The sequence below is a fragment of the Dasypus novemcinctus genome, chromosome 15 (assembly GCF_030445035.2).
Source record: "Dasypus novemcinctus isolate mDasNov1 chromosome 15, mDasNov1.1.hap2, whole genome shotgun sequence".
In the NCBI taxonomy this organism is placed as follows: Eukaryota; Metazoa; Chordata; class Mammalia; order Cingulata; family Dasypodidae; genus Dasypus; species Dasypus novemcinctus.
Genome location: NC_080687.1, coordinates 107,562,196 through 107,579,164, shown reverse-complemented (window position 1 = coordinate 107,579,164; position 16,969 = coordinate 107,562,196). Strand labels below are relative to the sequence as shown.

Here is a 16,969-nt window from a genome sequence, read left to right as displayed (position 1 = left end):
GCAAGCAGAGTGGGAGAGCACCCCAAGGAGAGGACACGGCCTGGGTAGGACCTGGGGCTACTGCGCTTCCCTCTTACCTTAGAAAGCAAGAGCAAAAGGGAATTATCCTTAGAGAACAAGTGCAAAAGGGAGTTTTTTAAAATTCCCATAACCCTGCCCCACTCCCCAGATGGCCTTGGATCCCTCCTCCATCAAGCAGATTCTGCCCGGCCATTCCAGTAGCTGTTTGCACTTGACAAAATGCCTAGTGTTCTTGTTTGATCCTTACGACCACCTGGAGGGAGCAGGTGTCCGGCACCTGTACAGAGGGGGAAACTGTGGCAGGGGGTGGCGTGCCTTCCTGGGCCACACAGTAGGTGTGCCTCTCCTCATCCGGGCAGTCTCCCCTGGGCAGCCTCCCCCACCCCTGTGCAAGATGCGCTTCCTGGTGCCTTGGCTCTGGGGGGCTGGGGTGTCACGTGACACATCCAGGTAAAGCGCTGAGCAGGTGGAGCTCAAGGCCGGGGCTGCCTCGTGACGACGACGAAGCGCCTTCCTGGGGAGCCCGAACGGGGTTTCTGAGTCCTCCCTCCCCCGAGAACCTGCAGCCCCGCGGAGAAGGGGCGTCCTGCGGGCAGGGGCCCCGGGAGCGGGGACGGGGCTGCGCCTGGACAGCAGCTGGAACCCCGGCGACAGGCAGCGGTGAGCCCGGGGACGGGGTGAGGAGCTCTGCGGAGGGACGTGGTGGGCGCGGGGCAGGAGGAGCCGGGGAGCCCCGGGATGAGGTCCAGGGGGGCCCAGGCGGCCCAGCGTGAGACGCCGCCGGCGCGGGGAGCAGGCGCTTCAGATTGTTTCCATTCTAACACCTTTTTTAAAATGTACTGGATGCATATAATTTCTTAAACACTTTATTTTTTAAATAATTTCAAACTTACGTACTGTGGCAAAAACAATACAACCCCCCCACACACACACACACAGAGAACTCCAACATACCCCCACCCAGGCCCACCACCCGCTTTCAGCATTTCCCGCCTTTGCTGCAGCAGACTCCTCTTCACAGCAGCGTTTACCTGGAATTCGCTTCCCCCTAAATTTAGTGACGCACCGTGCAGGAAAGGTGGGGACACACGCGCGGTGGGAAATGAAAGCCCCATCATCTGTAACTCACCACCCCAGGCAGCCTGGTCATCCTGTGGGGGTCTCTTCTTCCAGTCTTGAAAAGAAAAGAAAAAAATTCACCCCCTAAGGGGCAAAAAAATTCCAAGTGCCTAAGAGATGACTGCACGGGGACGTCCCGTGGCTGGGGAGGTCCAGGCAGGCTTCTGGAGAGGAGGTGGGGGTCAGGATGGCCCTCCGGGAGTGTGGGAACGGGTGACGTTTAATTTCCTCAAAGCGGAAGCAGGAGCCGCTCTGCGCTGAGGAGGGAGGGAAAGGGCTTCCGGCGGCTTTGGTGCGCAGGGAATTTGAAGAGTGGCGCCAAAATGAGAGGGGCCAATGGTGAGTGTTGGGGGCGGGGCCAGTGGTGAGAACGGCCAATAGTGAGTGTCGGGGGCGGGGCCAATGGTGAGAACGGCCAATGGTGAGTGTTGGGGGCGGGGCCAATGGCGAGCGTCGGGGGCGGGGCCAATGGTGAGAAGGGCCAAACGGTGAGAAGGGGCGGGGCCAAAATGAAAACGGCGCCAAATTGGAAAAGCCGCCAGGGGTGAAGGCGGCGCCCAGGCCCACCCCGCGGGTGTGCGGAGGCGGGAGCAGGGACTGAGCGCAGGCCGTGGAGCTCAGACGACATGGGGACCAGGGAGGGCCCTGGTGCTAGGTGGGGGGTGTAAGCCTCAGCATTCCTGCTGTTTGGGCGTCGGTCATTTTATCCAGGTCTGCGCCGGCTCTTGCAAGATGGTTAATAAAGTCTTTTCTCCTCCACACTCGGGGGAGCCTTAGTTTTGTTACAGGTGCGGCTTTCTCTTTAACAGGAGGGGCAGGGGTTGGAAAGAGCACAGGAACAGAGATGGGATTCCGGCCAAGGGGGCCACGCCAAGCTGGGAAAGGAGCTAATAAAGGGGCTGCCGAGCGCACCCCGCGGCCAGCCCTGCTCCCGCGCCCACGGCCCAAGCTTCATCCCCCGACAACCCGCGGGGGAACACGGAGTGGCCTCATTCAGCACGGGTCCCCGAGCCCACCCACCCCGCGCTGCTGAGGGGGCCGGGGGTCGGCGGGTCCCCGGAAACGCCAGCTGGTTGTGGGGGGGGTGCCAGCCACGCCCAGCGCCCACCCGGGGGCCCCTGATATGGGCTCAGTCATGGGAGTCCAACATTTCTGTAAATCTTAAATTAGTAGTTTAAGAATTTTCATTTCTTAAAAGATCAAATAGAAGTTAATTAATTTATTTTTGCTGCTAAGTTCAAGTAAAATCCCAAGCACAAGAAGATTCTGAAAGATGGAAAGAAGGAACAACAGTTAGGAACCTAAAGACCTAAGGATTAGCACAGTCATGAGTTCCCAGGGCTCTCATTTTGCCTATACCCTAGACTTGATTCTGGAGAAACTAGCAAACCAGAACCATGAAGAGACAGACAAAAAGGGCTCCAACATAAGCCTTCTTTCTTTAGCTAAAAGATCAGGAAAGGGGAGGCCTAACATAACAGAAAACTTTAGACAAAAACTATTCAGGCATATAGCAAAGAAAAATCCTGCGGTCCCACTCAGCTTTGTCTGAAAAGATTGAGGGAAGAACTTGAATTTCCACCTCATCCAGGCTGCATTGGGACATATCAATTCCCCCATTAAGGTGATCTCACAGTAGGCCAGTAGAGTGCAAAGAATTTCAACCCTAACTGGTACAAACAAGTCCTTGTCTATCACCACAGCAGTGTCAGTGGCGACCATGTGGAGCATCTTAACTTTCACTCCCATCTGATTTTAATTAGGTTTCCCTCCTAGTCCTTGCTGGGGTGGTGTCAGAGGAGGCCTACTAGAGGGTTCAGACATTTACTTTAGTCCAATAGTAACAAAGCCACTGCTTATGATGCTAATGGAAACCATGTGAGAAACAGAAACAAGAAACTGCTGACCATGCCATTCCAATTTGTATTAGAAGAATCCTAATAGGGAGCTTGAAATCCCACTCCTGCCCAGCAGTAATGAGGAACCCCTCCTCAACCCCTATGTATCAACAGAGGTGAGGTATGGAACTAGGAAATCCCCCCCTACATGACTTAGGAAAGTATCTCTCCTTACACTGCCAGAGCAATTCAGTGGGTGGCAACTAAAAAGAATTAAATAAGATCTAAAGTCTCATAATAGAGTTGCCAAATTTCCAGGTTTTGGGTCTTCTAAGAAGATGGTGAATTAGAGATACATAGGACTCATTTTTCTCTGAGAAAAATGACTAGAGGACAGGCAAAATGGCCAGGAAAGAAATGTTCTTGTGTTAGGACACCAGGGGAAGTCTGGAAAACACCCAGAAGACAGAGGGGCAAAGAAAAAGAAAAAGAATTTGAATTTAATACAATCAAAATGTATCATGCCCAGAAGAAGAGACCAGTTTACACACATAATCAATATTTTCTTTTTCAAATTCATAAATAATCTCAAACTGCCACAAAGGGTGACATGAATGTTAAAATTACCTTTCAAGGACTTTAAAGCAATTGTCATAAAATGATTTAGCAAAATCCATGAGAACACTTGAAACAAATGAAAAAAAGAAAAGAAAACCTCAGCAGAAAAGTAGATATTAAGAGGAACCAAATAGAAACTACAGATTAAACATGTAATAACTTTAATTTAAAATGAAACACTCAATGAATGGGTGCAACAGCAAAACGGAGGAGACAGAGGAAAGAATAAGTAAAGTAAACTTTAAGAAAGAACATTAGGATTTCTCCCCATGCAAAATGCAGAGAGAAAATAAACTAAAAAACAACAAAGAATCTCAAGGACCTTTGGGACTATAACCAAAATCTAACATCTGTGTCATGTAAGTTCTAGAAGGAAAAGAGAAAGAGGGTAGGGCTGAAAAGTTATTGGGAAAAAGAATGGCTGAAAAAATTACCAACTTCACTAGAGACATAAATCTAATGATTTAAGAAGTGACTTTCACTCCACGTAAGATAAACCCTAAAAGAAATCTACATCAAGTCATAGTCAAACATCTGAAAATTAAGGGCACATAATAGACTTTCCTTCTCTTGAGTTTTCTAAATTGTACTTGACAGCTGAGGCAAAATCATAACAGTGATGTGGTTTCCAACATATGTAAAATAAATCTAAGATCATTATGATATAAATGAGGAGAGTGAAGGGAAGCAAAAGGAGAAAAAATTTTGACACTTCAATCAAGCGGATGAAATGATGACATTATTAGACTGTGATACCATACGTATGTGTGACGTAATAGCCAAGATAATCTATAAAAATGCTATAAAAATATGTTGCAAAACAATATAGAATAAAGTGGATTTCTAGAAATATTTCAAGTACCTAAAGGAAAAGAGAAAAACAAAATAGATAAGCAAAGAGAAAGCAGCATAGAATAACAGACTTAAGCCATAACATACCAAGAATTACATTAAATATTAATGGCCTATATATGCTAATGAAAAGACAGATACTGACAGAGTGGATAAAATAAACATGGCACAACTTCATATTCTTTATAAGAAACTTAGTTCAAATATAGCGATATAGAAAAGTTAAAAAAGGATGGAGAAGATGTACCATGTAAGCTTTAATAAAACAGGAAGCAGAATAAACTATATTAATACATAAATAGACTCAAAGAAAATTACCAATTACAGAGGGGGATATTGTATAATTATAAAAGGATAATCCATCAAGGATTAATAACAATTCTACATGTAGATGCTCTAAAGAAGATAGCTTCAAAAAAGGAAAAGGAAAGTTTTAAAGAACTGAAAGGAGAAATATACAAATCTACAGTTAAGTTGAAGATTTGAGTTGTAGAGGAGTTGAAAGAACAACTAGACAGGAAATAAATACCATACCATCTATGTGTGGCATGTCATTGACATTTGTATAAAACTCTATCCAACAGTGGCAGAATGCAATTTTTTCAAGTTCATAGTAAATGTGTAACAAGTTAGACTATAACCTGAGCCATAAAACAAACACCAAGAAATTTGTAATATTGAAATCATACAGGGAAGCAGACTTGGCCCAATGGATAGGGCATCCGTCTACCACATGGGAGGTCTGCGCTTCCAACCCTGGGCCTCCTTGACCTGCGTGGAGCTGGCCCATGCACAGTATTGATGCACTCAAGGAATGCTGTGCCACCTAGGGGAGCCCCACATGCAAGGAGTGCAACCCATATGGAGAGCCACCCAGCATGAAAGAAAGTTCAGCCTGCCCAAGATTGGTGCTGCACACAGAGAGCTGACACAAGATGATGCAACAAAAGAAACACAGATTCCTGGTGCCGCTAATAAGGATAGAAGCGGTCACAGAAGAACATACAGCAAATGGACACAGAGAACAGAAAGGGGGAGAAATAAATAAATAAATAAATAAATAAATCTTTTTTTAAAAAAAGAAATCATACAATGAATGACAACAAGGGAACCTAACTAGAAATCAGTAACACAAAGAAAGCATAAATATGACTGAAGGGACATAAATAGATTAAGGGAAATAAAAACAGATTGAACTGAAAGAAAATTAATTAAACCATCATATTTTGTGGCACATGGATATAGCAGTGTTGAGAGGGAAATATTTAGAAGTAAATACTTTCATTAGAAATAGCCATGCATCAGTAATCTAAGCTTCCACCTCAAGAAAATAAAAAAGAGTAAAACCCAGAGCAAGAAGTAAATAATAAGATAAAATCTGAAACCAAAGAAATTGAAAAGAGGAAATCAATAGATAACATTAATGACATTAAAAAAAGAAACCACTAGGTCTATGAGGTGCTCAAAAAAATTGCTATACATCTAACAAAAGTGACAAGCAAAAATGGGAGAAGATAAAAATTAACATTATCAGAAATGAAACAGGATATAACTACAAGTGCTTTAGATATCAAATAATTAGTATTAGAACATTATGCACAATTCTATCCATATGCATTAGACAAATTAAATGAAATGGACAAATAATTGAAAAAAATACCCACAAACTACCACAATGCACCCTATTAAAAATAGATAATTTGAATTGATCTATATCTATTAATTCATTCCAAAACTCCTGAAAAAGGAACCTCCAGCTTCACTGATTTTGCTGGAAAATTCCACCAAAACCAAACAAGATGGTACAATAATTAAAAACCACAAACCAATATCCATCAAGAATACAGCCACAGAAACCCTTAAATATATAAGGGTTTCTTATATATTTAATATATATAATGAGATATAATTAAATATCTCATTTAATTATATTAAATATAATTTATTTAATATATTATATTTAATATATTATTATTAAATATTATTATAATTATTATAAATTATAATTATTATAAAAATTATTATAAATTATTAAATATAATGAGATATAATTAAATAGAATAGACAAAGTCTTACACATCATACCAAGTGAGGTTTATTTCCAGGATGCAAGGCTGGTTCAACACTTAGAAGCAAATCAATGTAATCCACCATATTATTATGACTAAAAATGAACAATCGCGTGATAATATCAACTGAGTCAGAAAAGCATTTAACACAAGGCACACAAATCAGAAAGGAAAAAAAAAGTAAAAAGTATCAGATGGTATGAGGTGGAAAATTCCAAGGTACCTAACAAAAACACCTAGAACAAATAAGTGGGTTCAGCCAGTTTGCTGGAGGTGATATGAACAAAATGTATTAACTATATTTCTATATACAGGCAATTAACATGTGAAATACATTATGAAAATATAATACTATTTACTATCAGTCACATAAGGAAATATTTATGGGTAACTCTAACTAAACTTGTACAGGATTTGTATGCAGAAAACCACAAAACATTGTGGAAATAATCTAAAAAGATATGAATAGAGATATGTACCATGTTAATGGATTATAAAAGCAAATAAACTAAAATGTTATCTTAAAGTTTCAAGTATGCTATAATGAATATTGTAGACTGGTTGTCCTAAATATCAGGAATTCGTCATCTCACAGTTTTCGAGGCTAGAAGTCCAAAATCAAGGTATTAGGAGGCCATGATGTTTTCAAAACCTGTAGCTCCTGGCAGTCCATGATTCTGTCTCTGCCTCCATCATGTGCTGATCTGTACCCTCCCAGTTCCTTCTCACTCCTACCCCTGTGTCTATATTTCTTTTGTTTATAAGAACTCCAGTAATGTTTGATTAAGGCCCACTCTCACTCAGTTTGACTTCACCCTGTTAGTGTCTTTGAGGATACAATTTACAAATAAGTTCATATACATAGGACTTGAACATACCTTTGTAGGGGTTCTGATTCAATCCATAAGAGATGTCAATTCTCTCCAGATTGATGTATGTTAACTAAAAAATGTCAGAAAGATTTTTATAGATATACACATTTATATTGAAATGTAACAAAATCACAGTAGCTGAAATAATTTTGAAAAATAAAAGTAAAATGAAATTGCTTCCTTTTCTCCAATTCAGGATTTATTAAATAGTTAGAGTAATCAAGACTCTGTGGTACTGGCAGAGGAACAAGCACATAGGTCAATAGAACAGAGTAGTAATTCTAGAAATGGCTCTATATATGTATGGCCAACTGAATGTTTTTGTTTCTGTTTTTTACAAATTTGTAAAAACAATTCAGTGGAAGGAAGTAAAGTCTTTTCAACAAATGAGGCTGAATAAATTTTAGATCCAGAGGCAAAAAAAAAAAATTGAACCTTAACATAAATGTCATGCCTTGTATCAAAACTAACTCAAAATTGATCATAGATATAAATGTAAAATGTAAAACTCTAAATTTTAATAAACAAAAAAAAAAAGAAGAAAATTACCTGGACCTAGGGCTGGGTAAGGAATTCTTAAACATGACTTAAAAAACATTATCCATAAAATTTTTAAATGAAAAAGCATAGACCTCAACAAAATTAAAATCTACTACATGAAATCTCCTGTGATGAGGATGCAAAGTCAAGCTATGCAAGGAAGAAAGTATTTGCAAACTTCACATCCAACAAAGGACTTGTAGTTTGAATGTATAATGAACTCTCAAAACTCAACTGTGAAATCAATAAAACCAAACAAACAAAAAATACAATTAGGAACTGGGAAATACATGAAGAGATACTCCACAAAAAGGAATATACAAATGGCAAATAAACACATGAAAAGATAGTCAACATCACTATCTATTAAGGAAAAGGAAGCTTAGATTAAAATATGATATTCCTACACATCTACTGGAATGACTAAAATAAAAAAAAATAGTAACAATATCAAATCCTGACAAGGATGCATATAATCTAGATTTCTCATATATGGTTGGTAAGAATATTAAATGGTATAATCATCCTGGAAATAATTTGGCTATTGTTTAAAAAATCATAAAGCAAGCATATGAAACTCAAACATACACTTTTAACCCAGCAATAATATAACTGGACATTTATCCCAGAGGAATGAAAACTCATGTCTGTTTTCCTTATTGTCCTTAACAGTTTTATCTGTAACACCCTAAAGTTGAAAGAAATCAAATTGTCTTTCATAGTACATGCATGTCTTGTATTACAACCCAACTCCTGAAGGGCTCGAGTTGGTGAAGCTGCAAGACCAAAGAACACACCTGGCATTTCATCAGGCTACCTACAGATAGGAGAGGTTCTTTGATGGCACTGGAAGAATGAAGTTAGCATTCTGCAAAGGGATGAGAAAATGTGGGATGATATATAAAGGGTTTCAGAACAAGGATGTTCTGCACGATATGAGAGCAATGTTTCTGCAAGGGTGACATGAAGCATATACTTGGGGTGATGTTTTCCCTACACTTGTAGGAAGGATATTTACTGCTTTGGGAAGATGTTCTATGCAGACAGGAGTGATGTGATCTATGGTGACACACTCAGCCATTAACCATCCTAAACCATTATATACAGAATATCCTAATAAAGGCCTGGGCTTATTCACCTGCACCCATACAAGGGAGAAAACATGATTATGAGCCTCACTGCGGGATGACAGCTGAATCTCAGTTTTAAATGAGAAGGTCTTGTACCAATCTTGTCAATGCATCATATTCTGCCATTCCAGCAAGGTGTTCCATGCTGTCCAGTTTGCAGAAGTTATGGTTCAAGGAAGGCCAGTAGCACCTGAGGTTGCTAAGTGTGTGCAGACCCAACATTGGGTTCAAATGTGGGCTTGGGTTACTGCCAAAACTCACTGTATTGGCTAGGGTACTACAGGTGAAACAAAGGATATTTTCTAACAGCATACAAGCAACATTTCCATTAGTAGGTAAAAAAAGTAGTCTGGGACTTTCAAGCTGGACCTTATAACCAGGGTCTTTGGTGGACTTTATTCCAACCAGACACATCTTCTATTCCCTATAGTAACCTGCCTCAATGCCCTGCACAGAGAGTTCACACTCTTATTCTTAAGGGGGAGCTGAAGGGTGATGCTCATTCTTCTGTAGCTGCTTCCCGCTGGTGAGGGGCAGAAGACCCTGCCTGACAAGGTGTGAAATGCTGGGCTATTCTGTTGAGGCTATAGAAAGATTATGGCAGAATCAGGATAAGCTTTTTATTTTCTTTCCTTTAAACATTTTCTTTATTCAGAATTTATGTGACTTTTTATCCTGTATGGTTTCTCCAATTTGGTCTTCAGGAGTACTCATTTACCTATATAAGTACCCATTTAATTTTTAGCAATTTGAATAGAGCTCTTTTATGAATTTTGATTTATTAATTTAATATTATTATCTGGAGGTATGAAAATATACATTGAACAAACAGATAAACTCAAAAAGAGTTGACATACCAACAGAGACAAATCTCACTAATTTGACTCATAAGTCTCACTCCTTTGATATGGCTATGTCCAAGTTCTCCTTCATTTCACATCTCTGACTTTTACTTTTTAAAAGATAGCCTCTGGAATCAGTGTTGCTTGTAACATGCAAGCTCATTCTTGGAAACACTTTGATTAGTAACCAGCAATCAGTTAGGCATACTTGAGCAGTATAAATGCCATTAAGCACTAATTTAGCAGTTTAGATAAACAGACATTTAATACTTAATATTCTGGATTACTCTTTAGAAGTACACTTAGACTCAAAGTTCAGGAATAGCTACTGATTCAAAACTGAAAGTTCTTTTTAACTCCTTGATAAAAATTATGATCAAAATAAAATGTGAATAAAACTTAAGACATTGTCAAAATAACATCCAATCAAACTCTTCCAGTTTATATAGTTTTGCAATATAACTGATCATCAACTCAGTTCAGGCAATCAGTTAAGAAATACTTCATCTACCTATGCTAGGACTGATCCCTTTCTAACTTTAACTTTCCTTCTAAGCAGTGCATAGGGGTCTTTGCTCTTGTTCTGCCTTGGTAGACACCGCAGTTCTCCTGACAGGGGCCATACTATAGCTGCCATGAGGCAGAATGCCAGGATCATCAGTAGCTGAATTTGGTGAGAAAACATCTCTGATGGTGCCTTGATTTGGACATTTCATGGCCTCAGAACTGTAAGACTTTTCCCTAATAAAATTCCTATTACAAAACCCAACACATTTCTGATACTTTGCCTCAACAGCCATGTTGCAATCTAATATAGTATCTAAGCCCAAGTTAAAGTTATTCTTTGCAATATGATGCTGACTTCAAGATTTGAAAACATATTCAATCATAGAAAATGTTAATTTAATAAAACATTAAATTATGTGGAATAAAACATGTTATCTAGTTCAGGGTCAATTAGTTTAAATAATATCAAGAAACACATATTATCAAAGTACTTTTTAAATTCAGTAAGTTTTGTATTTGTAGATCCTTAGCCAGTACAGAATGGCAATAGGAAGAATGAGAGGACAGAATGGACAAAAAAAAGTTTAAGAGTATGAGTAAAAAGAAACATTTTCTTTATTTATTGATGATATAGTAAATAGAGGGAGAATAAAGAATAATAATTATTCAATATGAAGGATTTAAATAAGATTGATAGATTCAAATTTATTAAATAAATTAAATTGCATTTCCTTATATAGACAAATATTTAACAACATAATTTCCAAATTATTTCATTGTCATCAATATATAAAGTACCTCACTATGAACCATAGCTAGTGGTAATAATCTGAGCATGTTCTTTCAAAATCTGTAACAAATGTTCCAAAATAACATAAGGTGTTGGTGGAATGGTGATGTATGGGAATTTTGCACATTATGCATGACTGTTTTGCAAGCTAACAACTTCTCTAAAAATAATATATATAAAAAATATATATAACATATATATGTATATATAATACCTGCCTACAGATTTAATACAATTTGTGTGATAATGCTAGGCAGCAAATTATGATATTTTAATAAAAATATTTTAAATTGGATCCATATGAATTGGGAGCTATATCTTCATCATGTATTGCAGGTCTAAGTATATTTCATATCAAGTTTGCCTAAACATGTGGTCTCACTCAAAATGTAAAAAAGGCACTTTGTAGAAGCTGATTCTAAAATATGAATAAAATTGCAAAATGGTAAAAAATATATATAAAGCACTCTTATTTATTTATTTGTTTGTTTGTTTATTTATTTCTCCCCTCTTCCCCACCCTTCCCAATCCGGTTGTCTGTTCTCTGTGTCTTTTTGCTGCGTCTTCTTTGTCCACTTCTGTTGTTGTCAGTAGCATAGGAATCTGTGTTTCTTTTTGTCATGACATCTTGTGTTAGCTCTCCTTGTATGTGGCGCCATTCCTGGGCAGGCTGCAGTTTCTTTTGTGCTGGGCAGCTGTCCTTACAGGGTGCACTCCTTGCCTGTGGGGCTCCCCTATGCCGGGGAAACCCCTGCGTGGCACGGCACTCCTTGCATGCATCAGCACTGTGCATGGGCCAGCTCCAAACTGGTCAAGGAGGCCCAGGGTTTGAAACACAGACCTCCCATGTGGTAGACAGACACCCTAACCACTGGGCCAAGTCCACTTCCTTATAAAACACTCTTGAGAGGATAAAAAAGTCATAGATTTTCCCCTACCAGGTAGCAAGGCCTTATAATTGTTTGCATGGCATTATAAATCTATGTCTAGGAGTAACTAGGAAGGTATGGTATTGGCCCAGTGGAATGGCTGAAAGAGCAAAGGACCTGAAGAGAAAGGTCAGGAACAGGACCACACCATGGACACAATGAAGTATAAAAGTATATTGGAGATCAGCAAAGAAAACAGACTCTAATAATTGTGCAGGATAATTGGTTATCCACCAGGACAAAAAAACAACATATTTCAACCCCTACCTCATTCCTTTCAAAAAATCAATTCCATTACCACAATACTTTGATTACTATGGCTGTGTAGTAAGTTTGGAAATGGGGAAGTGTGACATCTCCACTTTTGTTTTTCTTTTGCAATATTTATTTGTCTCTTCAGGGCCTCCTGAGATTACACATGAATTTGAGGATTGGCTTTCCTATTTTTATTTTTGAAAAAAAAAAAGGCTGGTGGATGATCCCAGAGAAAGCCAAAGTAGATACAATCCCAGGTACTGGTACTCCTGAGGGCTACAGAGACAAACAGGTTCTATGGTCATGGCTCTGGAGTTCATTGCCTTGCCAGTGGGCCCTACTTTGGAATTTGTGTTCCTGATTGTGATGAGTTGGACTCAGATGTGATCTCTCTGCACATGCCTCTTCTGTCACTTTTACTGAAATATGATTGGCACTCAGCTTTGTATATGCTCAGGAGACTTGATTCTCTGGACTGTCCAAGTGAAAGCTGGGCCCTGAGCCTCAGCAGAGTTGCAAAACCCTCTCCAGTTCATTGGATGTACCCAGGTCAGCTGACAGGGAGGTGGGAATGGTCAACCACCACACCAGGGAACCAAGAGTGTCTACAAGTGTAAGCAGAAGTGCATCCATCAGGCATGAGGGATCTAAGCCCAGTCTTGATTTAGAGGTGGAGTGGATATCACCATTCCAGAATCCACAGGATGGGGGAATATATTACAGATTAGAGTGGACTTGCTGGTGTTCTACTATAGAACTGTTATGAATCTAGCAATGGAAGAAATTGTATCATTGATGTGGAGATGGTGGCCATGGGAGTTGCTGAGGGCAGGGAGAGGAAGAGGTGTGATATGGGGCATTTTGGGGACTTGGAATTGCCCTGAATGATATTACAGGGACAGTTGCAGGACATTGTTTATCCTACCATAACCCACTGGATGGACTGGGAGAGACTGAACTACAATGTAAACTATGGTCCATGTGGTGTGGCAGTGCTCCAGGCTGTATTCACCAAACGCAATTATTATTATTTTTTAAAGATTTATTTATTTATTTATTTCTCTCCCCTTTTCCCCACCCTGGTTGTCTGTTCTCTGTGTCTATTTGCTGTGTCTTCTTCTTTGTCACTTCTGTTGTTGTCAGCGGCACAGGAATCTGTGTTTCTTTTTGCCACAACATCTTGTTGTGTCAGCTCTCCGTGTGGGAGGCACCATTCTTGGGCAGGCTGCACTTTCTTTCACACTGGGTGGCTCTCCTTATGGGGCACACTCTTTGTGTGTGGGGCTCCCCTACACAGGGAACACCCCTGTGTGACAGGGCACTCCTTGCATGCATCAGCACTGCACATGGGCCAGATCCACACAGGTCAAGGAGGCCTGGGGTTTGAACTGTGGACCTTCCATGTGGTAGAAAGACACCCTAACCACTGGGCCAAGTCTGCTTCCCACCAAATGCAATTAATGTGCCTCACTGATAAGAGGGGATGTTGATCTGGGAGGAGCTGGGCAGGGGGGAGTGGGATATATGGGAACCTCTTACATTTTTTAACATAGTGTTTTGTGTGATCTATTTATGTTTAAAATAAAAGACAATAAAAAAGAAAAGCCTGCTGGAATTTTGATAGGTTTGCACTGAATATGTATATTGCTTTAGATATTATTGGCATTTTAATAGTATTAAGATGTATGAAATTTAAAGATATCATGTTGAGTGAAATATGCCAGATGCAAAAAGACAAATATTATAATATTGTATGGTCTTCCATATATGTAATACCTAGAAGAAGTAAATTTCTAGAAAGAGAGAGTATTTTAAAAATACCAAGGGAAAGAGTTGGGGGATGTAGGAAGAGTGAGTTATTGCTTAGTGGGTACAGTTTCTTTTTCTTCCCTCTCCCCCTGCCCTCCACCCTGCTGGGTTTTGTTTTGTTTTGTTTTTTCTGTCTGTGTCCATTCACTGTGTGATCTTCCATATCTATTTCTCTTTTTGTCTTCTCTTCTCATTTTTCTCCTCTAGGATTCACTGGGATTCGATCCTGGTCACCTCTGATATGAAGAGAGATTTCCCATCACTTGCACCACTTCAGTTTCTGTTTCTGTTGCACCTTCATCTCCCCTTCATCTCTCTTTTGTCATGTCATCATCTTGCTGTGTGACTCACTTGCATGGGCACTGGCTCACTGCACGGGCACTTTGTTCATCATGCAGGTACCCGGCTCACCACATGGGCACTTGTCCATGCACTCAGCTCACTGCATGGGCACTTGGCTTGCCATATGGGCACTGGCTCACCTCACAGGCACTCAGCTTGCTGCAAGGTATTTGGCTCACTGTGCGGGTGCTCATGTGGGCACTCGGGTCACCACACAGGCATGCTTTTTTTTTTTTTTTTTTTTTAACCAGGAGGCTCCAGGGATCAAGCCTGGGTCCTCTCATATGGTAGGGGGAAGCCCAGTCACTAGAACCACATCTGCTTCCCTACAGTTTCTTTTTGAGGTAATAAAAAAATTGGAGTAATGGATCTTGGTGATTGTAGTAAATATTGTGAAAGTACTCAATACAACTGAATTTTACACTTGAGCATGGTTAAAATGGGAACTATTGGATTGAATATATTCAATCAAAACACAATATATTGTATATATTATTACAATAAAATATTGAAAAAAGAAACTAAGATGAAAAATAATTTGGGGACTAAAGTTGTGAAATTTGGGGTAAAAGAAAAGAAAAAGTAAAATTATATGATCTAGAGCAAAAATAAAGTCAGTTGCAGGTGTATTAAAGAACTGCACATGAAACCAAGAATGCCTACAACTCCAAGCAGGAGAATCACTTCCGTCAACCATGTGGGTCTAAGCCCCCTTTCGATATAGAGGTGGAGTGGATATCACTATCCCAACATCCACAGGATGGAGGAAAATATGGATTAGAGTGGACTTACTTTTTTTTGTCTTTATTTTTTTAATGTTAAATTAAAAAAATGAGTCCCCATCCACCTCCCCACCCCCTCACCCCACTCCTCCCACAACAACAACCCCCTCCATCATCATAGGATATTCATTGCACTTGGTGGACACATCTCTGAGCACTGCTGCACCACATGGTCAATGGTCCACATTATAGTTTACACTCTCCCCCAGTCCACCAGTGGGCCATGGCACGACATACAATGTCCAGTAACTGTCCCTGCAGTACCACCCAGGACAACTCCAAGTCCTGAAAATACCCCCTGCATCATGTTTCTTCTTCCCACTCCCTACCCTCAGCAGCTTCCATGGCCACTTTCTCCACATCAGTGCTACATTTACTTCCATTATTAATCACAATAGTTCCAAAATAATATATACCAATAAAAATAAATGATAAAAAATTAGGAAAATATTTTGTCAGCAATTCACAAGAGACAAAATCTAAATGGCTGCTCTGTCCACTTGTGGGTGGGGAATGGCATCAAATGAGAAAGTACTCTAAATACAAATCAGAATATTCAGCCATAAGATAACATTAGCAAGTTGTAGCTTTATCAAGGAAATCCACTAAAGTGTCTTTTTTTTTTTAATTGATTTTGTAAAAATATTACATTAAAAAAAATATGAGGTCCCATTCAACCCCACCACCCCCACCCTACCACTCCCCCCCCTCCAGCAACATTCACTCCCATCATCATGACACATCCATTGCATTTGGTAAGTACATCTCTGGGCATCTCTGCACCTCTTGGTCAATGGTCCACTTCATGGCCCATATTCTCCCCCATTCCATCCAGTGGGCCCTGGGAGGATTTACAATGTCTGGTGATTGCCCCTGAAGCACCATCCAGGGCAACTCCAAGTCCCAAAGGCGCCTCCACATCTCATCTCTTCCTGCCATTCCCCATACCCATCAACCACCATGTCCACTTTTCCCACTCTAACGCCACCTTTTCTCTGTGGACCTTGGATTGTTTGTGTCCGTTGCACCTCTATGTCAAGAGGAGGCTCAGATTTCACATGGATACTGGATGCAATCCTCCTGCTTTCAGTTGTAGGCACTCTAGGCTCCATGTTGTGGTGGTTGTCCTTCTTCAAATCCATCTTAGCTGAGTGAGGTGAGTTCAATAAATCAGATGGTAGGAACTGGAGTCTGTTGAGTCTCAGGACCTGGCTATCATATTGTCAGTCCAGAGATTCAAATCCCCTAAATATATCTTAAACCCCAACACCATCTACAATTCCAGTAAAGTAGCATGAAAGTCTTATGAAAAGAGATCCCATCTGAGTCCAGTTTCATCACGCAGAAACACCAGCTCCAAAGAAGGGCCATCTGACATGGAAGTGAACCCCATCTGCCATGACCATAGAACCCGTGGGTCTCTTTAGCCCTCCAAGGAACCAATACCTGGGGATTGTATCTACTTTATCTGTCTCTTAGACTCTGCTCAGTTGTCATAAGGGCAATCCTTCTGACAGCCTCCAGACTCTTTTTTAGAGACTCGTAGCCTGTTGCAAGTATCTCTGGACGTGGCTCCTCGGGAAACGGAGGTTGGATGTCACTGTGGGCACCAAGGGGATGGGAAAATGGATGTTAAATGTGTGGAACCAAGGTA

The 16,969-nt window shown here is 40.4% G+C and overlaps 1 protein-coding gene across 1 annotated transcript in view; it reads left to right on the top strand.

Annotated features, from left to right (window-relative positions):
- The window catches only part of LOC131273520 (olfactory receptor 14L1-like), a 34,329-nt gene that overhangs the window by 392 nt on the left and 16,968 nt on the right, over positions 1–16,969 (top strand). Inside the window, 1 exon segment of the mRNA XM_071208131.1 lies at positions 170–287. Coding sequence (XP_071064232.1) covers positions 170–287 — 118 coding nt within the window.